Genomic DNA, 25,679 nt, shown 5'->3' with positions numbered 1-25,679 from the left:
AGAACTCCCTTTCTAAATTCTAACTTAGCCCTAGAGACCAGCTATGAAAGATTGATGAACTGAATTAGACTCCAGCATTTCTTGGACAAGAGTCTTTCAGCGATTTTCGGGTATATATGTCCAAAGAGAATCAGAGTAGGAAGTTTTGGTTGGTAGGTCTTCCTTCCAAACTCTTATGGACAAAGATCATTAGAGAAAATACTGTGAAATCTGTAAAAGTGTGCTTATCACTGAGACTTTCTTAACCCACATATTGGGATCTCCTCAGGTTGGATCTAGAATTACAAACTAAGAAAGATAACCTCCTTCTCCTTACACAAACTGGTAGTGTTTTTGCCGAAATGATAATGCTTGCTCCTATCCTTTCTTAAGACCTGTTTGTGTACACACGGAATGAAGAATTCAGCATGTTCCTGCAATACGTTTCGTTAACAGAATCTAAATGGTATTAACATCCTTTTGCCGATCTCGCCGATTCAGGCCTCGCTGCTTTTCCAACCCGTGCCCTCCGGGCCGCCCAGGGCCGGCGCCTGCAGCGCCCGCGGCCGCGGCCCGCGCGGGCGATGCTCCGGGCGCCGGATCTTTGTGCGCCCCGCGCCCGGCTCCGCGCGCCCGCACGTACGTAGCTTTCACGTGCGTGTGGACTCGGGGTGCCTGTGTGGGTCCATAGGAATATGCTCGGATTAGGGAGAGGCGCGGAGCACAGGACGGCGGGAAGGTGGGTGTGGGCGTGTGGGCAGCCCGCCGGGAGGGAGCCCGCGCGGAGCCCCAGCTCGCGGCCGGCGGCGGCCACACAATAAAGCCCGAGGGCGGCGGCGGGCGGTGGGAGGCCGAGCCGGCGGGCGGCCGCCCCGCTCAGCCCGCCGTGTGAGCGGCCCCGCGGCCCCGCAGGACGCGAACTTTCCCGGCGGCGGCGGCGCCGCAACTCCGCGCCCGGGCCCGGCCCGCCGCTCGGCGAGGAGACCTCGTAAGTGCGGCGGCGGGACCTCCGCGCCGCCTTGCCGGGTACTCGCGAGTTTCTGTGGTGGAAGCTTGTAAACATGGCGCCCCTGAGGCGCGGGGTCCAGACGGGCGGCGGGGGGAGGAGGCCGGGCCGGGGCGGGGAGGAGGGGAGGCCGGGGCGGGGAGCCGGGCCCGGAGATCGCAGCCCCCCCGCCCCGAGCCCCGCCGGCCCGGCCCGGAGGAGGCGGCGCGGACGGCGGGCCGGCGCGGAGGGGCAGGGCCTGACGCGGCGGCGGCGAGCACCGGAGCATAATGGTGGGGACGCTCGGCCTCGGCGGGGGTGCGGGCGCGGGCGGGGCGCGGGCGGGTGTCCGAGGCGGGGGCTTTGTGAGGCCCGGCCCGGCCGCAGCCTTTCGGGCCGCGGGCGTGACCGCCGCCCGCCTCCGGCCGGCGGAGCTTTGTTCGCGCCGGGCCGGGCCTGCTGGGCCGCTCTTGGCCGGCGGGGGAGGTGGGCCCGCCGCCGGGGGAGGCCCCGCAGGAGCAGGGACGCGCGGGGCCTGCGCGGGCCGCGAAGCCGGGGAGTCGCGTGAGCGCCGCCCGCCAGGCCGGTCCTCCTTGCGCGGCCAGGCCCTTGGGCCACGGTCCGGGTCGGGGTCCGGCGGGACACGGCCCTGTGAGTGTCTGGGGTGGGTAGGGTGGGCTGGGGGCGTCCGCGGCGGCTGGGCAGCGTGGCCGGTCCGCAAGGGCCCAGGCGAGGCTCGGCCCCCCGGGCCCGGGAACCAGGCGGCAGCGAGGCCTCCGCCTCCTCCGCAGACCGCTGCACCGCCTGCGTGTCCGCCGCCCGTCCTGCCCGGCGTCAGGAGGGGTGCTGCTAGGCTGCGGCCCAGCGGGCTGGCCCGGGCCCCAGCTTCCGCGTGGACCGTACCCTCAGGCGTTTCTGGCCCAGCGGTGCCCGGTGTTTGTACGGTGGGGGCGTGAGAACCAGTGTCCATGGTGCTCGGTGTTACAGATCGTGTGGGCTGGCTGCCCGGTGTGTCCGTGGTGTGCGCCTGCTGTTACATTCGTGGGAGCCTGCATGATACCTGGTGAGTGTGTGGTGCTCGTGTGACATGTGGTAGGGACGTGCTACCCGGTGGAGTTACGGTGCCGGGTGACACACCAGGTGTGTGCATAATACCTGGTGTGGGCATGTGACACCCGCGGTCACACACTGTGTGTTCATGGTGCTTCGTGTGTTCATGGTGCTTCGTGTGCTCCTGTGGGGTGTGGGCCCAGTACAGGGTCCTGTTGAACTCAGAGACGGCACCCCGTTGAGGGATGGAAGAGATGCTTGGGTCACACCTTGAGAGGCCCAGGCAGGGCCCTCTGAGATTTAGGTCCTGGGTCCTCTGGTCTGCTCACCCACGTGTGCTGCATCCTACAGTAAGCAGAGTCCTGTGGAAGCAAGAGACTGGTTAAAAATAATTGTCTATTCAAAGGCAGAAAGTAAAACCTTTATTTTCTTTTAGACTGAGAAATGTAGGAGTTGTAGCTTAGTGATTATGGGATGCATAAACTTTTCAGGTTTGGGGGTCATTTATTCTCATGAATGGTTTGAAGCAATCAGGGAAATCGTTTTAGCTGTACTGTAAAAGTTTGAGTGCTTTCTGGTAAGCAGAGTCACCTGCGTGACTTTTCTGAATTCTAATTCTGAATTCTAATTCTAATTCTGAATTCTAATTCTGAATTCTAATTTGTACAAGCAGGAGATAAGATGTGAATTTTCTTTTAGCATGTTATTTTCCTTGTTTTTAGCATTGGTTACAGTCATTATTTTGGTGGACTGTCTTTTATAAATGGCCAAGTTAGAAAATTAGAGGTCAGATAATATGATTATGACAGACTCAATAAAATATTTTTCTTGCTTAACTCGGTGCATGATTAACAGAGGAACTCTGTTGTTTTTGTGGTACTTTTCCCACTTATATGTTGTTTATATGAAAACAGAATCTCCCTTTTACATTTTGTAATTGGGCAATTTATTTTTTCAGTTACCTGTTGCAAGGTGCTTAAATAAACATACATGTAAATGTTCCCAGCTTTACAAAGAAAAATCAATTAAAGTGTTAAAATTATCTCCTTATTTCATTTGCGGTATTCCTAGGATATCATTATGTTGATACTTTGAATGCATGTCATGTTGCATGTTTCCATGAATTGCCCTGTGTGTTCGCACTTTCACCCTCTTGTAATTGTACCCTCTTTTCTTTAAGGGCTGTTCAGATAGTGTGTAAGAGAGACGTTCATACCCTTTGGCATCCCTAAATTGAGATACTAATTGAATGTAATTAAGAATTTTAGCATTCGTAATAAAGTATGGAATAGTGTCCTACTGTTGTCTAAAGCCCAGATTTTGTTTACCTACTTCTCTGATAAATCGATTCAATTGTGTCTGACTCTTTGGGACGCCATGGACTGTAGCCCTCCAGGCTTCTCTGTCCATGAGGATTCTCCAGGCAAGAACTCTGTAGTGGGTTGCCATGCCCTTCTCCAACCACCCTTCAGTTGAAAAGCAAAGAGGCTGTGTCTGGAAAGGGGAAAATGTTAAGGAGAAGAGTCAGACTTGAAAAAACAGTTTCACTGTTTCAAAACCTTCACTTGGACTCAATAGTGAATTTCTTTACAGGTTGATTAGATTTTTGGTAATTGATTAGAGGTAGTATACCAGCAGAGTTTGAGGGCGGTGGCTTGGGTCTGAATCTCACCTCTGTCATTTACTAGCAAAGTGAGCTTGGACGAATTATTTAAATTTGCCTTGCCTGGCCTCAGTTTCCCCATTTGAGAGAGTTTAATTGCTAGCACTACTTCTTACGTGATGACTTTCAGTTACTTTCTTTCAGTGGCATTGTCAGAAGTTCAAAAAGTTTAAATCTCCTTTGGTACAGTGTGGTCTGTTCTCCTTTGGTCTTGAGTTTTGAAATGTTTTGGTATCCACAGGTTTGTTTCATAACTGAGTATCATGATAAAAACAGGTATATTGTATGTTTACTAAGTCTCAACCATTTCACAAAGTTCTTTATGTATACTATCCCACTTTTAAAAATCATACATATGATCATCTTAAAAGCATGGCAGTCTTCCTTTTAATTGTGTAAGGTCTGACCTCCTTGTAGCACCACCAGACCCCTCAACACATATGCATACTCTCTCATAAAAAGTGAAAGAAGTAGTAGTAGTCAAGAGAATATAATCCATGTAACATAAAAGTTTGAGATCTCTGTGATTAGAGTTGAAATGATAGAAATGAACATAATGGAAGGGAGATAAAATTCAAATCTAAATACCCAGCAGTGTGATGTAATAACTCACATGTAATGTCTTAAACATATATACTCCCTTAAGATTTTTTTATGTGCATATGTGTGCCTTCTATTACTGATTTTCCAGTTAGAAAATTCTTGAAAAGCTATTTATAGGCATACCTCAGAGATACTGTGGGTTTTGCTCTAGACCACCACAATAAAGCAGATATAATAAAACGAGTCGTGAGTTTTTTGATTTCCCAATATATATATTTAAAAGTTATATTGAGGCTATATTGTAGTCTATTACATGTAAAATAACATTATGTCCAAAAAAATGAACATACCTTAATTTAAAAATACTTTATTCTTAAAAAATGCTACCCATTACCTGAGTCTTTAGTGAGTTTTAGTAGTAGCATCAAAGATCACTGATCACAGATCATGCTAACAAATATAATAATGAAAAAGCTTAAAATGTTGCAATAATTACCGAACTATGACAGAGAAACAGAGAGAGAATGAATGCTGTTGGAAAAATGGCACCAATAGACTTGTTCAATGCAGGATTGCCATGAACCTTCGATTTGTTAAAACAGTGTTTGTGAGGGGCTACAAGGTAAAGTGCAATAAGACAAGGTATGCTGGTAGTTTGTATTGTGAAAATACTATACAATATTTGATATTAAAATTACTTACAAATGCAAATAAGTATTATGAAAAGTTAAAATATTTATTTGGAAATTAAGAAAATGTTTATAGAGAGCATTATGTATTTAGTAGGCAAATTTAGCAAATTGTTAGGCTTAGATACTCAATTCAATTTTACAAATCTAATTTATGTGCAACTAGTAAATATTTAGACATTTAGCTAATCTTTCATTGTATTTTGGGAGCATGCTTTCTATTCAGTCAATGCATAAATGGCTAATATTTGCCTAACTTTATGTGAAATTAAAGAAACAGATGAATAGAAATGACAATGGAGTACTGTCATAATAGGGTTTTTAAGGGATCATATGGACTCATCTGTTCTTTAGAGACGAGAGGAATATGTTGAGCAGATTACCCTGTGTTCTTGTATAGTAGTTGCAAAAATGTGTGTTGCTTAAAACTTATACACAGTATTTCCTTTTTTGTAAGCTGAGTAACATTTAAGTCTAGTAAACTCATTTTAAATAGCTGCTTTTATAAAGTTAATTTTGTGAGATCACATTAAAATATATTGACATTACTTATAATAAGTAGAATATGTCTTAATATCATGCGTTCATTCATTCATTCACATTATTTATTGAGACTGCTTTATACTAGACACTTGGTAACAAATTACTGAAGCAAGTGCAGTAAAGTATAACAAGAAATTAAGTACAGGTGCTGTGGAACCATGTGTGTGAGTTAAGGTTTGTTGTATTTGAGCTGAAATTACTTTTGAGGTCTTAACACTAATTTCAGATTCATTCTAATTTGTAACTTTATGACTTTTTTTAGCTACTTGATGATTTTTAAAAGCAACTTTGTTATGGTTAGTAATTTTTTTATTCTTTTGTTACTATCTAAGCATTTAAATGAAAGGTAGACCCACTTAAAACCTTTAGTATCTTTTTGTAATTTGACCTCCTTGTATGCTAAGTAAACTTAAAGTTTAAAGCAAGAGGATATCTTTCCTATCCGTTTATCATGTAAACAAAAGAAAGATACATACAAATATTTAGAAGTGTATTGAGAGCTTGTGCAGTGCTGCGCTTGGTCGCTCAGTCGTGTCCGATTCTTTGCAACCCTACAGACTGTAGCCCATCAGGCTCCTCTGTCAATGGAATTCTCCAGGCAAGAATACTGGAGTGGGTAGCCATTCCCTTCGCCAGAGGATCATCCCAACCCAGGGATTGAACCCAGGTCTGCTGCATTGCAGGTGGATTCTTTACCATCTGAGTCACCAGGGACTAACTTTATTGCTAAAGTTTTTGTCTTGTGTTACACGGGGCAGTCATTGTCTCAAGGAATCTTCTACTGTTCCCATTGCTGGATAAGTTCGCTTTGACTTGAAATAGCTAATTTCTTATTTTTAACCCTTTACTTTATATTGGAATATAGCCAATTACACTGTTGTGATAGTTCAGGTGGACAGTGAAGGGACTCAGCCATACATATACAGGTGTCCATTCTCTCCCAAGCTCCCCTCCCACCCACACTGGACAGTTTGCTGTTCTATACAGTAGGACCTTGTTGGTTATCCCTTTTAAATATAGCAGTGTGTACATGTCGATCCCAAACTCTGTATCTCTTCCTCCTATCCTTCCACGCTGGCAGACATAAGTTTCTTCTCTAAGTCTGTGGATCTGTTTTATAAATAAGTTATTTGTATAATTTCTTTTTAGACTCTGCATGTAAGTATGTCATATGGTGTTTCTCCTCCTCTGTCTGACTCCAGTCAGTATGGCAAGCTCTAGGTCAATCCATGTTGATGCAAATGGCATTGTTTCATTCATTTTAATGACTGAGTAACTTTCCATTGTATATATGTACCACATTTCCTTTACCCAGTCCTTTGTCTGTGAACTTTTAGGTTGCTTCCATGTCTTGGCTGTCATAAACAGTGCTGCAGTGAACATTGGGATACATGTATCCTTTTGGACTTATGTTTTTCTCCAGACATATGACCAGGAGCAGGATTGCAGGGTCATATGGTAGCTCTGTATTTAATTTTTAAAAAACCTTCATACTGTTCTCCATAGTCACTATACCAGTTTACATTCCCACCAACAGTGTAGGAGGATTCCCTTCTCTCCACACCCTTTCCAGCATTTATTTTTTGTGGATTTTTTTGATGATAGCCATTTTGGTGGCTGTGAAGCAATATCTCAGTGTAGTTTTGATTTGTATTTCCCCAATAACTAGTGCTGTTGAACATCTTTTCATATGCCTCTTGGCCATCTGTATGTCTTCTTTGGGGAAATGTCTACTTAGGTTTTCTGCTCATTTTTTGATTGGGTTATTTTTTTTGGGTGGTGTTAAGCCTCATATGTGTTTGTGTTAGTTGCTCAGTCATGTCTGACTCTTGGCGACCCCATGGACTGTAGCCCGCAAGGCTCCTCTGTCTATGGAATTCTCCAGGCAGGTATACTGGAGTGGGTTGCCATTCTCTTTTCCAAGCGATCTTCCCAGCCCAGGGATCTAATCCAGATCTCCCGCATTGCAAGCAGATTCTTTACCGTTTGAGCAACCAGGGAAGCCTTATGAGCTGTCTGTAAATTTTGCAGACTAATCTCTTGTCGGTCAAGTCATTTCCAGATATCTCTCTCAGTCTACAGGTTGTCTTTTCTTTTTGTTTATTGTTTCCTTTAAATAGCTCATTTCTTGAAAGTTACTCCAAGTACGGAGGCTTCAGGATTCAGAAGGGGTTTATTGTCTAAAAATAAAATAATATGAAACGTGGTGAGGAGAGAACTGATCAACTGATTGGTAGCATGCCTAGGTTCAGATCATGCTGATGCTCATCAGTGGGGATATTACACAAGGTTTTCTTATATTTAATAGCTATAGGAAGGTTTTTTAAAGAGAAATACTCTTAATGAAGGCTAAACTATCTCAACTTGAAAATTATTATAAACACTGTAGTTTTTTGTTTTTGTTTTTTGGTAGATTCTTGATTTATCTGCTTCTTGATGACTTTTCTGTTTCAAAACTGCATCTGATCTGAAAGAGACACATGCACCCCAGTGTTCATTGCAGCACTATTTATAATAGCCAGGACATGGAAGCAACCTAGATGCCCATCAACAGATGAATGGATAAGGAAGCTGTGGTACATATACACCATGGAATATTGCTCAGCCATTAAAAAGAATTCATTTGAATCAGTTCTAATGAGATGGATGAAACTGGAGCCCATCATACAGAGTGAAGTAAGCCAGAAAGCTAAAGACCAATACAGTATACTAACGCATATATATGGAATTTAGAAAGATGGTAACGATAACCTTATATGCAAAACAGAAAAAGAGACACAGATGTACAGAACAGACTTTTGGACTCTGTGGGAGAAGGGGAGGGTGGGATGTTTCGAGAGAACAGCATCGAAACATGTATATTTTCTAGGGTGGAACAGATCACCAGCCCAGGCTGGATGCATGAGACAAGTGCTCGGGCCTGGTGCTCTGGAAAGACCCAGAGGAATCAGGTGGAGAGGGAGGTGGGAAGGGGGATTGGGATGGGGAATACATGTAAATCTATGGCTGATTCGTGTCAATGTATGACAAAAACCACTACAATATTGTAAAGTAATTAGCCTCCAACTAATAAAAATGAATGGAAAAAAAAAGCTGCATCTGAGAAATGCTGTTAGAGAGATAAAGTTCTTAATTTTCAATTGAGTTTTGACATGAAGCCCTTCTCGAATTATTATGGATTATATCTACTTCAGCTGGCCAGTAATTGTAGGAACAAGTGAGATTGATTTATTTGGGCTTGCTATTGATATGTGTAAAAGTTTTTTTGGGTATTTTATTTACCATTAGCAATGTTATCTTTTTAAAAATTAATTAATTATTTATTTTTGGCTGCACTGGGCCTTCGTTGCTGTGTGTGAGCTTTTCTCTAGTTGTGGAGAGGAGTACTCCCTAGTTGTGGTGTGTGGGTTCTCTCACAGACATAAAGAACAGACTTAAGGACACAGTGTGGGGTGAGGAGGAAGGAGAGGGTGGGATGTAGGGAGAGAGTAATGTGGAAACAAACATGACCATATGTAAAATAGATAGCCAGTGGGAGTTAGCTGTATGATCCAGTTCAGTTCAGTTCAGTCGCCCAGTCGTGTTGGACTCTCTGCGACCCCATGATTTGCAGCACGCCAGGCTTCCCTGTACTGATTCAGGGAACTCAGGACAGGGCTCTGTAACAACCTAGAAGGGTAGGGTTGGGAGGGAGGCTCAAGAGGGAGGGGACATATGTATACCTGTGGATGATTCATGTTGATATTTGGCAGAAACCAACACAATACTGTAAAGCAATTATCCTTCAATTAAAAATAAATAAATTTTAAAAATATTGCACTTACTGTAATGTCAAAATACCTTATGGTTTTTATTTTGAAATACATACATGCTTATTCTGCACATATAAGTAGGCTCCCAATTGTGATCAGTATTCGTGTTAGATTGTTTTAGTTCAGAAACTTCCATTTGAGTAACTTGAAAGTTAAACTTTATTTTATGATTATTGAAATAAAAAGTTGTAGTCTGAGTTATTTCCAAGTGAATTAAAAGCTGAACAGCTACCAATACAAAGTGAGACTTTGTCTTGATTCATTTGCATATTTAAAATAAATCCTAATGAAAAACATATTGTTGTAAACCTTAGTTGCTATAGTGTTTGCATTTTTTAAATAAATTCTTTGGGATTTAGTGCAACACCTGGGAAGCTCCTGATAGTACACTGGTTCTCAAGCATGACTGAGCACCTGAATTTTTTTTTTCTTAACTCTTGTTAAGCCAGAATCTCTGGGGATGGTTCTGGGCTCTATTTTAAAGTTACAGTTGGGTTTTTTTGTTTGTTTGTTTGTTGAACTTTTTAAGTTCCACATTTTAATTTTTAAGTAGTCCAAGTATATATGCCTTCTTCTACAAAGTTCTTCTTGTAATGGCTTATAGGAAATGATGTACCCTGTGACGTTCCCTTAGCTACCTGTCTCAGAAATTATTTTTCAGGAACTTAATCTTGAAGTTTCCTGCAGAGGATAATCTAAATGACCTGAAAAATTAATGTGTCCCAGAAGAAAACTAGTAGTCTTTTCAGGTTCCTCAAAAATACTCTGCCATTGTCACTTTGCTGATGATCAGGGGGGCTGGATAGCAAGCGTGGGGTTGGCTAGTGTTTCCTAATGGTCCTGCATTGTGTCTGGGACATTGATGTCTAGGCTGCCACCCAATTCAGTGTCTCTGAGATTTCCTGTAGTTTGAGCAGCAGCCTAGTGTTCCGGGGTTGTGGAGTAAGCTTGTAATCTTGACAGGCATCAGAAGCACCTGGATGTCTTTCCCTGGGCAGTCGTTATGCCAGCCATGGTGAAGTTGTGCCTACAGGTGAGAGTTAGACCACCTGAGGAGGTTTTCCTGGCACTGCTGCTTAGCAACCTGGGTATCCCTGGCTTTTGTCTGCATGTCAGGAGGTCCTTGATGTTCCTCCAGATTGGGAGTGTTGTTTCCACTTACAGGGTCAGAGCAGAGCAGGAGCAGCTTCATTGTCTGAACCGTGTCCCAGAGAAATCCAAGGGAAGAAGCCTGTGAGCAGTGAGATTCACTGCCACTCCAGTCACCAGTGACTGACACCTGCCTTCTCATGCTTTCCCACGTCTACCAGAGGGTTTCCTGAGGACCTGTGGAGTGTCTGATAATTTCCATGGGTTTCTCTCCTTTCCTCTCTCGTGTAGACTCTGTCAATCTTCAGAAGTCAGGGCTTTTAGAGGAGGAGTGACCTGGAGAAGCCTCCTTTGGCTTGGTGCTGACTGTTGGTGTTGTTTTCAGCAAGTTCTGAGCCGGTCGTTTGCTCTTCCAGCTGGCTGGCATGGCTTCGTCTGCAGTTCATTTCCCTCTCAATTTTTTCTAATTATTTAAACGTATTTCAAGTCAAATTTTCTTAAATAAACACAATTTTCTCAGTTTTAGATGACTAGATACAGTGAGGAGTTATGGTATTAGAATCCCATTTTAAATAGAATATTCCTATAAAATTGGACCTTGAAGAATAGAGTGGAAAATGTTAGATGAGTATACTATTACAAGTCACTATTTGTTCTTAAGTAAAGGTACTATTTCATAGAATGAGCTTAAATATTATAAATAATGGGAAGGGAAGCATATCTGACATCTGATTCATAGGAAAAATAACTAAAAATTTTGATTTCTGCCAAATGAAATGCTGAGCTGAAAACTGGACACTGCTGTCTCTGGTCTGTCTCTTCCACTCAGGGAGGCCACAGGCACTGTGCCCTGAAGTCTGCTAAGAGGCGATACTTGTACATGATCGGAAACCTCCTCCTTCACATACCTTCTTCCAGGGTATATAATCCTGTCATCAGGATATTCTGGAGTCTTAGTCTAATTTTGTGGTCTTTTTTCCTATTTTCCTCAGTAAAACTTTTACTTCAGCCAGTTATGTTTATTCTGCAAGTGTTTTCTTTAATGCACAAGTTGTACTATTTTATTAATTATACTTTGTGACTTTTGCTCAGGTATCCTCCTTTCCTTTCCCCATTCCACCCCCCCCCCTTCCTGAAGTTAGCTTAAAATTTAAAATGTGGCATTTGAGCTTTCTATCAGATTTTGTTTTCTCCATCGTATTGCTCTCCTGCAGTAATCTGTCTCCTTAGTTTAGCTTCTACAGCATTTAAAGTTTGCCTCAACTAGTCCTTATTCTGTTGCCATTTATAATTATTTTATCTTCCCATAATTAACTTCCCAGTTCCTTGACCTGAGTACACTAACTTTTAAAATTTCTTTATAATATCTAGTACAGTGCTGTACATAAATTAGGTCAGATAAGTGCATGTAGGTAGATGGAGGAATACCCCTTTATCCTTTCAGTGCCTGCATTGTATCAATTCAGTTCAGTCACTCAGTAGTGTCTGACTCTTTGCAACCCCATGAATCACTGCACCCCGGGCCTCCGTGTCCATCACCAACTCCCGGAGTCCACTCAAACTCATGTCCATCGAGTCGGTGATGCCATCCGGCCATCTCATCCTCCGTCGTCCCCTTCTCCTCCTGCCCCCAATCCCTCCCAGTATCAGGGTCTTTTCCAATGAGTCAACTCTTCGCATGACGTGGATAGAACTCCAGTCCCGTGTGAGTTGACTCTAACAGCATGCTTGCCAGTACAGGGAAACAACAGAGCTCCTGCCACTGTGTGTAGGCTCTTAGAAACCAACTTATGTGGTTGTCTGGGCGCTCTGTCAGATTTTATTTATCTGATCAGTTCATTGTCTGCTTTCAGTGATGATTAACAACACTTTACTTTCCTCGCACCTTTCTTATCCCCATTTCTCTTGTAGAGAATATCAATCTCTTTTTTCAGAGAAGGAAGGCTTCATGTGGGAAGTAAGTTGCTTTACTCCGTATCTGTAGCCATGCCTGCACATACCATTTCCTTTTGCCATTCTCTTCACCTGTGTGTCTGTAGATCCTGCTCTCTGGAAACCTCCTACCTACCTCACTTTCATCCTCTTCTGTACTTGCTCTCTTTGATTTCACTGTCTCTGGTTCAGCTTATTCAGAGCTTATGTTCCTATCTCCTCAAGGATGAGGATGGGTAGCTGTTTGATAACCTGATGGCGCTGGAATTGGGTCTGTTTGCTTCTTACACACATTAAATAACATCTTTTATTCAACATCTGTAATTAACCCTATACCTCCTGCCTTCTACTCCCAAATTTTTCTGGAGTTCTAGGCAAGTGGCTTGCTTTCGTCACTATTGTTGCTCAGTAGCTAAGTCGTGCCTGACTCTTTGCAACCCCATGGACTGCAGCACACCAGCCCTTCCTGTCCCTCACTATCTCCTGAAATTTGCCCAAGTGCATGTCCATTGAGTTGGTGATGCTATCCAACCATCTCATCCTCTGCCACACCCTTCTCCTTTTGCCTTCAGTCTTTCCCAGCATCAGGGTCAGTGAGTAGGCTCTTCGCATCAGGTGGCCAGAGTATTAGAGCTTTAGCTTCAGCTTCAGTCCTTCCAGTGAATATATAGGGTTGATTTCCTTTAGGATTGACTGGTTTCCTCTCCTTGCAGTCCAAGGGACTCTCAAGAGTCTTCTTCAGCACCACAACTTGAAAGCATCAATTCTTCAGTGCTCAGCCTTCTTTATGGTCCAACTCTCACTTCTATACCTGACTACTGGAAAGACCTTAGCTTTGACTGAACTTCCCTATGTAAATTTGACCTTCCTCTGTTTGGCCAGAAACATACAATTCCTGTATTCATTGTGTGTCTTCACTTTTTGCAGAGTGTATGTTCTTCAAAGATGTTTGTTTTTGTTTTTCCACTTTTTGGGGGAGGGGCAGAAAGGTCTTTTACTCAGCATCCTAACATCCATGATCTAAGGATATCCTTCTTAAAGCAGATCATTCGTACTCGCTTAAGTTTAAAATCCTGTCAGTTACTGCCATTGAAATTACGTGGAAATCCACGCTGGTTATTCTGGACTTGGGATCCTGCGTGGTTTGATCTTAGCTTCTGCCTCTCTGCCTCTTTTCATACGGCACCTCTCTTTATGACATTCCAGCCACTGTCTTTTCTCTGCTTGAAATATACCAAGTCTTTCTCACTATGACATTTAACTGGAAACTTTTACCTTTTGACTACATTTACCTATTTTTCTCCCACCTTCCCTGCCTTTGGCAATCATCAGCCTGTTCTCTAAATATATAAGTTTAGTTTTTAAAAAAATATTTGGCTGCACCAGGTCTTAGTTGCGGTGTGTAGAATCTTCAGTCTTTGTTTTGGCACCTGGGATCCTTTAGCTGTGGCATGCAGACTCCCAGCTCCACCTTGTGGGACCTAGTTCCCAGACCACAGCAAGGAATCTTTGCCACTGGACCACCGGGGAAGTCCCTATTGTGAATCAGTTGCAGTGAATATGGAAGTACAGCTAACTCTATCTCTGAGATAGAGTTTTCATTTTCTTCAGATAAATACCTGAAAGTGTAATTACTGGATCATATGGGAGTTTTCTTTTTCATTTTTTTCACCATTATATTTTATTACATGATTATTGGATATAGTTCCCTGTGCTATACAGTAGGACCTTGTCGTTTATCTATTCTGTATATAATAGTTTGCACCTGCTAATTCCAAACTCCCCATCCATGCCTCCCTCATTCCTCTCCACCTTGGCAACCATAATTCTGATGTCTATGTGTCTGTTTCTGTTTGGTAAGTAAGTTCCTTTGTGTTATATTTTAGATTCCACATATAAATGATATCATATGATATTTGTCTGATTTCATTTAGTATGATCTTCTTTAGGTCCATCCATGTTCCAGCAAATGGCATTATTTCATGCCTTTTTTTATGGCTGAGTATTTTCCATTATGTTTATGTACCACGTCTTCTTCACCCATTCATCTGTTGGTGGACACTTAGCTTTCATGTCTTGGCTACTGTAAATAGTGTTGCTCTATGAACATAGGGGTGCATGTAGCTTTTTGAATTAGAGTTTTCTTCAAATAAATGCCCAAGAGTGCAATTGCTGATGGTAATTGTATTTTTAGTTTTCTGAGGATCCTCCCTACTGTTTTCCATAGTGGCTTCATCAATTTACATTCCCACCAACAGTGTAAGAGGGTTCCTTTGTCTTTATACACTCCAGCATTTCAGAGACCCAGAACAGCCAACTCAGTATTGAAAGAGAGGAATGAAATCAGGGCATGATACTACCCAGCTTCAAGATTTATTGTAAAGATATAGTACTTAAAACAGTGCGGTATTAGTGAAATAACAGTCAGTTACATAGATTAGTGGAACAGAATAGAGAGTTAATTTTGGTTTAAGGCATAGGTTTGTGTTTAGGTTCATTTTTGTATATGTGGATGTCCAGTTGCACAGCAACACTTGAACAGACAGCTTCATTGCATTACCTTTGCTGCTTTGTCAGAAATGAGCTGACTGGTAGGTCTATTTCTGGGCTCTCTCTTGTGTTCTAAGTCTGTGTGACTTGGATAGGTAGATCTCAGAAATCTTGGTTTTAACTTCACATCTGCTTTCCTGAAATGTAGCATTGCTTAATTCTCTAATCTTGAATTTAATCATTTCTAGGAATTAAGTGACATCACTTTTAGAATTTCTGCTACCAGTCTCTACTATATTCTCCTAATTGTTATATGATAGTTATATTTGCTATTTATTTTAGTATTTGTAAATGTTAACTTTGTTATTATGTATTTTCTGTATTTCTGAGTAAAGTATTCTTTACCTGTGTGTATTTTGAAAACATCTTATAAGTTGAGTTACATGTCAACTGTACCTCTTTGTATTCCAGTGTTTGAATCAGGGATTGTAGTATGCATCCAGGGATTGTAATATGCATCCATGATTTAATATACTTCCCTTTGAATTAATATAATAAATACCACTTCACATAAAATGTGAGAATTTACAATGATACAACTGCTTACTCCCTCTCCCCTCATGTGTATTATTCTTGTCATCTATATTGTGCTTCTACATATGTTATAAATCTAATGATACCTAGCAGTTATCTTTATGTTTGCATTAAACAGTCAGTTATCTTTTCAAGACATTAAGAAATTTTATATTTTCCCACATTTACCATTTTGCAGTGTTACTTAATCTAGAAGTAATGTCTTTCTGGATTCTCACAGCATATATTTTGGACCATTTATGTCATATATGATATAATTAGTAGTGCCATGTATATGTCAAATTTCCTCTGCTAGTTTTATGTTATTTTCTGTCAAGGACTAGAGTTTATACATTTAAAAATACTTCATTGTGTTTAGCACAATGCCTTACACAAAATAGGCAGCTATTTTTCTTTTAAGTGTGTAAGAATGAAATTTTGTTCTTTTATCTGGGTATCTGTATAATCTAACAAGTTGTATTATTATGGTTCACCATTAGATGTCACTTTTACCAATAAATTCCTCATCATAATGTTGCTGGATTTGGAAACTTGACATATCTGTATTAGTGCACTTAAACTGAGAAGTTTCTGTATGTTTTAAAATTATAACTTTTTAGAAAAAGGCACATTTGTAAATCATAATTATAATTTTAAAAATCTTCTAGTTTCATATTTCAGTCTGTGTCAACTAATTATCCTGAAGTTTTCTTTAAAACTTGAATGTTGGCGTTATTGTTTTGATTCCGAATTGATTTTGTAATTCTGAAAAGAACTTTCTTATTTCAGGAGCCTAACTGATCCTAGATTGACCATAAGTGAGTCTCTGGTTAAACTGTGGCAACTGCTGGCTTTATTTGGGTTTTTTGGAGAAAGGGGGAGAACTGACTTAGTCGTGAAAAGAAGTGTAGAAGTGGAGAAAAAAGAAATTTGTGAGGCTCTGTTGACTAGTCATGGAATACAGTGAAGTGCTAAGAAGGAGTGTTCCTTACAGATGAAAGATCAGGCCAGGGAGATTTCAGCCATTCCCAGCGCTTTGCGTGTTTATCTTATGCATTTGGACCTCAGCATTGTAACCTGTGTGCTTTAGGGCTCAGGTGTCTTGTTGCCTAACAAGTCTGTGCCCATGCGCAGTGGAGAGTTCAGGCGTGTGACCTCTTCATACAGTACCATCGCTCATCAAACATTTAGGCTGCAACTCTGTTTTTCCCCCCTCGTCTTGCCAGGATGTAGCCGGTGGCCATTTGCCTCAGTCTGTTCAGAATATAGAAATCTGAATAAATTAACAATGTTGATTCCTTATAACTTACTGAATGCCCAGCACCTGAAACTTTCTAATAATGTGGGTCCTTTCGTGTCATCCACTGGTATACCAACTGCCAGCCTTTTACACCTCAGTCAAACAATTGTTCTGTATTTTCTGTTTGTGGTCTTGTTTTTCTTTAAAGGAATGTTGTTTTCATCTATCAATATGATAGATATTGAATAAAGATATAAATTGAATAAAGATATTCACTCTTTGCGATCCCATGGACTGTAGCCCACCAGGCTACTCTGTCCATGGAATTTTCCAGGCAAAAATACTGGGCTGGATTGGCATTTCCTTCTTCAGGTTATCTTCCCAGCCCAGGGATCGAACCTGAGTTTCCTGCATTACAGGCGGAGACTACCGTCTGAGCCAGCAGGGAAGCCCCTTTCATGATGAAGTACCTAATAATTTGGACATTTAGTTTCCATTTTGCATTGATCTGTCAAATTATACACAGTGTAATATCAAAAAATGAAATTTTATGTAGTAATATTTTTGCTTTATAATAAATTTTATATGTGTATTTCTTTGTCATATTGATATAAGATGACTGCTCCTTCTTGGGCAGACCTTTTTGACTATTGGTCTTTTAGTGTCATTCTTTATGAAGTAATGAAATGAAAATTTTTATGGAGTAATTGGTGATGTGGATGGTAGAAAATAAAAAGTTGGCTGTACTATATAGTGAGGTGCTGAGTGTTAACTCACTTATATTGATGATAATTCATTTTGTAATCTGTGCTTTTCCCTTATGTTTCCATATATTGCTACAGCTAAAGGAGTAAACAGGTCATGGCACGCTTAACAAAAAGACGGCAGGCGGACACAAAAGCTATCCAGCATCTTTGGGCAGCCATTGAGATTATACGGAATCAGAAGCAAATTGCCAACATTGACCGTATTACAAAGTAAGTCATTTTATACAGACAGATCTCTCAAATTTTACGTGAAATTTTGGGAGAAAAGGTCCAAGAATCATTTGTTTATTTATTATGTTAATCAACATATCTTACAAAATACTAGTCACTTTTTGCCTTGTAGGATTTTAAAGTTGTTAGGGAAATACTGAAACATGCACAAGCACCTTGTGTTTAGAGGTTATATAGAATATCAATGTGTACTATTTCCGATAGTACACTAATACATTTTTAGTTATCAAAATTTTTTTAACTCTTGAAAGCCAATCTTTATTTAAGTCTTTTATCAAAAGGCATTTGGTTAATTACTTTCTTTCATGTAAACTATCTAAAAGTCTGCTGGTCATTGTTTACTTTAATGTTTGAATAATATATGCTACCATATAATGTAGTGTAGGTACAGTAAATAACTTCTTATTAGTTTGTAGTACACTAACCAGAATTTTTAACAGTTTCATTCTATATTTTTAAGTTACAGACAGTATATCTTCAGCTGAAAGAAGGAAGTTCTTTATTTTATTTTCCATTGCTATTTATCTTGATAGTCCAAGATTCAGAATAGCAAAAAATCTGACTCCTGTGTGAATGCTCTGTTTACATGTTATGTACTTACTGTAAGGAAATCTTCAAATAGAAATTGATTTTGTTTTGCTTTGTATTTTTAAAGGAATACAACTAAATCTTTTTTAAATGTTTGAATTTTTTAGAATAATTTAGATAGAATTTCTTTATACTTAGTCTCTGACACATCCTTTAAATGCTAACTATAAAAATGGGAAACAGATGATTTACAAAAGCTCATTTAAATAAGTGGTTATTTTTGTCCTTGTTAATAAGCAACAAAGTTAAGTACTATATGTTTATGTTTTTGTCACTTAGTCATATTCTAGTGAAGAGGTTTATAAAGGTTACTTAAGAGGGAAAGGCCAGGAGAAAGAAAGATGGTGTTGTATGTTGCTTTAACTCTGTATCCTGTTCTTTGGATATTTTAAAGTTGCCTATGTACAACTCGCTCCTGTAGGTGACTCGAAGGGGAAGAAATAGGTAACAGCTGTGTGGAAAATAAGGATAAAATAATAATATATAATAAGTTACCTTTAATATTGGTGATATTGGAATAAAATATTTTTTAAAAACCTCTAAGTACAGAAATATAAAAGTATTTTCCTATGGTTGGGATTTAAAAAAAAAAATAGTTTGTTTATATCAAAATTTACAGATGAATGGTGGAAATAAGATACTGTTCTTTGGATTTAATTTTTTAAATTAATTTAATCTTGACTGAACTATTTCAACTTAACAGGCTGTTACTTATTAATCCATGGCATTTTCTCTAAAGCTCTAGGGACATTCTCTAGGAGCCTGTGGGAATCTCCAGGTGAGGTGTTCAGAGTTTGTCTGACAAGGTTGCTGATACGTGTGTCAGAGTAGTCTTTGGATGACCAGGTTGTGTGTACTTGTGTTTGCATGTTAAATGGTGAGATCGCAGAGGCTATTGACAGCATTGCATACCTCATCTCGGTGTGCACAGTGGACTGTCCATAAACATTCTCTCTTCTCCTTTGCTTATCAGTACAGCCTTAAGGGTGCCAAGGTTTATTTTTCTTCATGTCCAAAGGTTCGTCCATAGATCTTAAGATAGCTAAGAATAAATTCATTTATCTGTCAGTTAGTCGTTGTTGTATCAGTCTTATCTAAAGATGAAAAAAAATGGAAAATCAGAGGATGTGTGTTTGAGAGGTTTCTGGTGTTCCTTTGGCCTTGTCTGAGAGTATGCTGTGTCTCTTTTTAGTACGGGATGCATTCATAGCATCTAGTACTTTCATAACATTAGTCACGTGTAATTATTTCCCTGCCAGACTGTCAGCATCAGAAAGGAGCTGTCTAGATAATTGCCAGTGGTGTGGCTTCTCAGCAGTGTTAATTTCCTTGCTTGTAACCCTTGCCAAGGTAAGGTAGGAAGAGGCATTGGACCATGACAGGAAGTCAGATCTTTTGCTTTAAAGCCTAATAATCTTATTCTGTTTTCTAAGTAGGTAAGTACTTCTCAAATTTTAATGTTAAATCAAGGTACTCAGTTACAACTAAGTCTGAGCTTAGAAGTGTCTTTCCATCTTTATCAAATATCTTAAGCTGCTGAAGGCTTTAGTGGAGTCACTATGAGAAATGTATATGTAGCCATTAAGTTTCATCCTGTATTTGACTAGTGAGCGACTCCCTAAGATAAAAGTTGCACAGTTTCAGTCACACATTAAAAGTTTTGGGCTTTGGGGTCATGACTCTTTATACTTTGAAGTCTGGCAGTCCTGAACACTGTAGTTTATCTCTCGCTGTATAATGTTTTAGTTCTGCTTGTTTTTATTTGAAATGTCTTTTAAAAGACATTTTAAATTTATGTTTCTCATTCATCTTTTTTAAAATGATAGCAATTTTTATTTATTTTTTGGTTACATCACGTGGCATGTGGAGTGTGGGTTCTTAATTCCCCAACCAAGGATGGACACTGCCCCTGCTGCAGTGGAAGCCCAGAGTCTTACTGGGGCTGCCAGGGAAGTCCCTCTCATTCAAAAAATTTATTTTTTCTTTGCAATTTATTTATCTAAGGACTTGGTTCATTTACTCTGTGGTTTCTTATAGTCTGCGATTGCATCCCTGTGGTGTGCCTTACTCTGGTGCTCATTCCTGTGTATCTCATGGAGGCTACTAGAGATCTCTTCAAGAAAATTAGACATACCAAGGGAACATTTCATGCAAAGATGGGCACAATAAAGGACAAAAATGGTAAGAACCTAACAAAAGCAGAAGATACTGAAAAGAGGTGGCAAGAATTCACAGAAGAACTATGCAAAAAAGATTTTCATGACTCAGATAACCAAGATGGTGTGATCACTCATCTAGAGCCAGACATCCTGGAATGTGAAGTCAAGTGGGCCTTAGGAAGCATCACTACCAACAAAGGTAGTGGAGGTGATGAAACTCCACTATTTGAGCTATTTCAAATCCTAAAAGATGATGCTGTGAAAGTGCTGGCAGTTAATATGCCAGCAAATTTGGAAAACTCGGCAGTGGCCACAGGACTGGAAAAGGTCAGTTTTCATTCCAGTCCCAAAGAAAGGCAATGCCAAAGAATATTCAAACTACCGCACAATTGTACTCATCTCACATGCTAACAAAGTAATGCTCAAAATTCTCTGAGACAGTACGTGAACTGTGAAATTCCAGATGTTGAGGCTGGATTATAAAAGCCAGAGGAACCAGAGATCAAATTGCCAGCATCCGTTGGATCATCGAAAAAACAAGAGAGTTCCAGAAAAACATCTACTTCTGTTTTATTGACCATACCAAAGCATTTGACTGTGTGGATCACAACAAACTGGAAAATTCTTCAAGAGATGGGAATACCAGACCACCTGACCTGCCTCCTGAGAAATCTGTATGCAGGTCAAGAAGCAACAGTTAGAACCCGATATGGAACAATGGACTAGTTCCAAATCGGGAAAGAAGTATGTCAAGGTTGTATATTGTCACCCTGCCTATTTAACTTATATGCAGAGTACATCATGTGAAATGCCGGGCTGGGTGATGCACAGGCTGGGATCAAGATTGCCGGGAGAAATATCAATAACCTCAGATATGCAGAAGACACCACCCTTATGGCAGAAAGTGAAGAAGAACTAAAGAGCCTCTTGATGCAAGTGAAAGAGGAGAGTGAAAAAGCTGGCTTAAAGCTCAACATTCAGAAAACTAAGATCATGGCATCTGGTCCCATCACTTCATGACAAATAGATAAGGAAACAATGGAAATAGTGACAGACTTTATTTTGGGAGCTCCAAAATCATTGCAGATGGTGACTGCAGCCATGAAATTAAAAGACACTTGCTCCTTGGAAGAAAAGCTATGACCAACCTAGACAGCATATTAAAAATCAGAGGCATCACTTTGCCAGCAAAGGTCCATCTAGTCAAAGCTGTGGTTTTCCTAGTAGTCATGTATGGATGTGAGAGTTGGGCTATAAAGAAAGCTGAGCAGCAAAGAATTGATGCTTTTGAACTGTGGTGTTGGAGAAGACCTGAGAGTCCCTTGGACTGCAAGAAGATCCAACCAGTCAATCGTAAAGGAAATCAGCCCTGAATATTCACTGGAAGGACTGATCTGAAGCTGAAGCTTCAATCCTTTGGCACCTGATGCAAAGAACTGATTCATTGGAAAAGACTCTGATGCTGGGAAAGATTGAAAGCAGGAGGAGAAGGAGACGACAGAGGATGAGATGGTTGGATGGCATCACTGACTGGAGTGAGTTGGTGATGGACAGGGAAGCCTGGCACACTGCAGTCCATGGGGTTGCAAAAAGTTGGACACGACTGAGTGACTGAACTGAGCTGAGTAGTGAATCCTACCAGTATGAGACTTCTTTTTTTTGTTTTTTTAATTTTTTTTATTAGTTGGAGGCTAATTACTTCACAACATTTCAGTGGGTTTTGTCATACATTGACATGAATCAGCCATAGAGTTATACGTATTCCCATCCCAATCCCCCCTCCCACCTCCCTCTCCCCCCGACTCCTCTGGATCCTCCCAGTGCACCAGGCCCGAGCACTTGTCAGTGTGAGACTTCTTCATAGGTGGTAATGTATTTCATCTGGCAAGGTTAGTACTAAGCCTATTGTACAGTGGCTAGATCCAGTAATTCATTAAGGATTGTGAAATAGTGATAATCTACCAAATAGTTTATCTTTTCTTTTTCAACTGAAACACTTCCATAAGAACATAAACTTCCTATCACGTAGGGTGTGGTTACCATGTGGTATAGCTCACATCGAAAAGGTAGAACAACTGATTCTTTTAACTAGCGGTTTTCAAAATAGCATCCTCCAGTGGCGACCAAGTAGTTCTTTCTGGTGTATTTCAGTCCATTTCTGTTATAATCCCTACTGATGCTTAACTTCCCTTCTTTGACCAGTTGGAGCCTCTTCATATTGTCTCGTGAAGTTCCTCTCTGCTTTCTGATATGACAGGATTTTTTCGGGCTCATCTAGGCTACACCTTGCCCCAAGCCTGGATCCACTGATTTCTCCACGGGACGCTGGTTTCTTGCAGTTAGAAATTGTGTCTCAAGAGCATTTTCTGGCACTCAGTGTGCTTGTTTCTACCAGGTTGGTCTCTCTATCTAAGCCTTTTAGTGGACCAGTTAGGAAATACATATAGTTGTAAAAGAATAAAACCACATAATGAATTCATACTGATATTTTCCCCTTGAATTTATGGCTACTGGTTTTTACTGAGCTATCTAAAATCTTTCCCTTCCTTCTTACACAATAAGAGTCATGATTCTTAAGGACACCATGGGTGGTGCATTTTAGATGTCATATAGTTAACTCAGTCGTTCCTTCCAGCTTTGTCCCAGGCTGTCTGAGAATACCATCATCGGTGCTGGAACTGACAGCACATCCCATAGAAGCCAGACAAGCTGTTTTAACCTCTCTGAACAACTGTACTGATTCTAAACTGTCATAGAATGTAGCAATTACATATCATACTTTGTACTTAGAGCTGGCATTTAGTCTTACTTCTCCAAGTGTTTGTTTCATGCTTACCACTGACATCTGAAGTTCATTCTCTAGTAGAGTCTTTAAAGAAAAGTTTTCCACTTCCCTACTCTGCAGTTTTATTGAGATGCAATTGGCATTGATCCACATTGTTACAAAATGATGGAATTGCCTTCTTTTTATGACTGAATAATATTCCATTTTACATGTATACCGTGTTTTATTGATCCATTTGTCTCTTGATGGACCCTTAGGTTGTTCTCATGTCTTGGTTGTTGTAAGTAATGCTGCTGAGAACACGAGGGTACAGAAGTCTTAAGATAGTGATTTCATTTTCTTCTGATAAGTACTCAGGAGTGGGATTGCTGGATCATATGGTAATTTCTGTTTTTAATTTTTTGAGGAAATTTGTTCCTGTTTCCATGGTGGCAGCACCATCTAGCAGATTCATAAGCAAGAATTCCTGAGGTCAGATTTTGAGTTCTTGCATGTTAATAACAGTTGGTCTGCAGCCTTTTTACTTGAAAGTGAATCTGGCTGGATATAAAATTCCTTCGCTTTTATCTTCTTTCTTTGACGTTCTTATATATGGCTTAAGGCATCATTGTCAGCAAATTGGATGACAACTTGATTTTCTTTCTGCTGTGACTGTCCTTTTGCCTAGATTCATAAAGAATTTTTATCTTTGAAGTCTAGTAATTTGACTGTATTGGTATTGGTCATTCTGGGTTGTTTTGTTGGGTATATAGTGTCCCTTTAAAAATGTGTTTTGAATATTGCAAATTTTAATTTAAAAATTGTACAACTGACCCTTGAACAGCATGGATTGAACTGTATAGGTTCACTTATCCCATGTGCCATGGGGCTGCATGCTTCAGGGTTGCCTGAATCCAGATGTGGATTCATAGAGGGCTGACTGTAAACAGGAATGCAGATCTTTGACTGCATTGGGCTGTGGTGGGCTCTGACCCCTATAGGTTCAAGGGTCAATTGTATATATATATCATTCATGGACTTTTATTATCTTGTTTATTTGTTGTTTTGGGGGCTTTCTCTTATACTCTGTTGGGTTCTTTTCCTGTCTTCTATATTTGTAATTTTCAGTTTGGGCAGTTGTGAATAAAGCTTCTATATAGTTTTGGTTTTTTTCATATTTTCTTTCTTTATGACTTCTACTTACGTCACTTTTTCCCTACATACTGACTCTTGTGTGCCTTCTAGTTTGGACTTCTTCTGAAGTGAATTTTTTCATTTACTTCTCATGTTTACATCATTTCTGAGTTTTCTAATTCTGACATATCTTTCCTGTATCTTATATAATTTTCTTAATGTCTTTTCATGTGTTTAAATAGTAGTTATAGTCTCATCTGTGTTGTGGGCACGTGTCTTGGGCATGCTTCCACTTGGGGTGTTCTGCTCCTTCAGCCATAGTCCTGTCATGTGAAATCACTTTTCCTGAACTTGTGTCAAGGGAAGGTGGTTGCGAACAGTTTTTGGAGGTATGGCTCTAAAACATCTTCTGTCATTCTTATGAAGTGCTGAAAATAATGCCTCACATTTACCATGATCTCCTGCTTCTGTGCCTTTTGCCAGAACCACAATTTCTTTTGTGCCCATTGTCCTTACATTGGAGGTCTTTATGACCAGACTTCAGTAGGGTTTGATACTTTTATTGCTAGCCGTTTCTCTGCACTGTGGAGTTCTGTACTAAAAGGGAGCTTTAGCTGATTAGTTGTGAGTGTTTACAGGTTTCTGTGCTCCAGCCCCATAAGAACTTTACCATGAGCTCATGAATTATCATCAGTTACCTGCAAATGGAGGTGTGCAAACCCTGTCCAATGTGAACTGCTGTTCTCGATTTGGCCCACTTTGCTCTCCAGTGACTGCCTTTTAACTCTTTTATCCTCCTGTTCTCAGTGTTGTGTCGTGTCCCTCTGCCTCCTCCTGCACAGGTGTCAGTACCAACTGCAGTTGCAGCTTTTGGAGGCTTGTCCTCAGCTACTGGACTTTGGGATTCCTGAGAATTCTCGTCACTTGTTTATGTTTTCCAAGGGTTGGGTTGTCAACTTGTTTTTTGCTAACGCTTCTTGTGACTTTGTCGAGGAGGTTGGGAGACATTAAAACCATGTTACTTCTGCCATCTTCCCAGCTCACAGCATCAAGTCATTTTTCTAAAAAGAAAAATAATTGCTAAAGGCACTGGGTATTTTCTGAAGTCCTAAAGCAGAGCTGAAAGCAATAAAAATTCCTTCTAGCAGAGGCAGTTTCAAGGAGCATTTTTCATTTTTGTATATAACACTAGAACGTACAGAATCTACAGCAGTATCATCTTCAAAGTATCATTAAAATATTACATTTGTGTTGAAATTTGAAAAAAAATTTTATGAGTAGAAGTTTCAGATCCTCAAAGTTAATTGAACAAATAGGGACTAATAACAACTTCTATAATAAAGTAGGATTTTTTTTGTAGCAAATGTTTCTTCTGTGTAATCTGATGATGTCTAACTTCAGGGTTTATGGCAGTAGCCTTTTGTTAGTTGTCAATTGACCTCCCTTGG

The 25,679-nt window shown here is 40.4% G+C and overlaps 1 protein-coding gene across 10 annotated transcripts in view; it reads left to right on the top strand.

The window, feature by feature from the left end:
• The first annotated feature begins 563 nt into the window (after positions 1-563).
• ZMYND11 (zinc finger MYND-type containing 11) overlaps positions 564-25,679 on the top strand; it is a 74,186-nt gene continuing 49,070 nt past the window's right edge. For 6 of the 10 annotated variants that reach the window (XM_065921442.1, XM_065921441.1, XM_065921440.1 and 3 more), the window contains exons 1-2: positions 1,122-1,257; positions 17,431-17,565. In XM_065921442.1, the coding sequence (XP_065777514.1) occupies positions 17,450-17,565 (116 nt within the window). In that variant the 5' untranslated portion in view covers positions 1,122-1,257; positions 17,431-17,449. Of the gene's footprint in view, positions 719-772; positions 968-1,121; positions 1,258-1,361; positions 1,616-1,893; positions 2,028-17,430; positions 17,566-25,679 lie in introns of those variants that run through there. The other 4 variants (XM_065921435.1, XM_065921434.1, XM_065921437.1 and 1 more) reach the window with 4 other exon arrangements.

Source organism: Muntiacus reevesi, chromosome 2 (genome assembly GCF_963930625.1).
Source record: "Muntiacus reevesi chromosome 2, mMunRee1.1, whole genome shotgun sequence".
In the NCBI taxonomy this organism is placed as follows: Eukaryota; Metazoa; Chordata; class Mammalia; order Artiodactyla; family Cervidae; genus Muntiacus; species Muntiacus reevesi.
The sequence above is the reverse complement of the archived record's forward strand: the minus strand, read 5'-3'. Positions and strand labels throughout refer to the sequence as shown.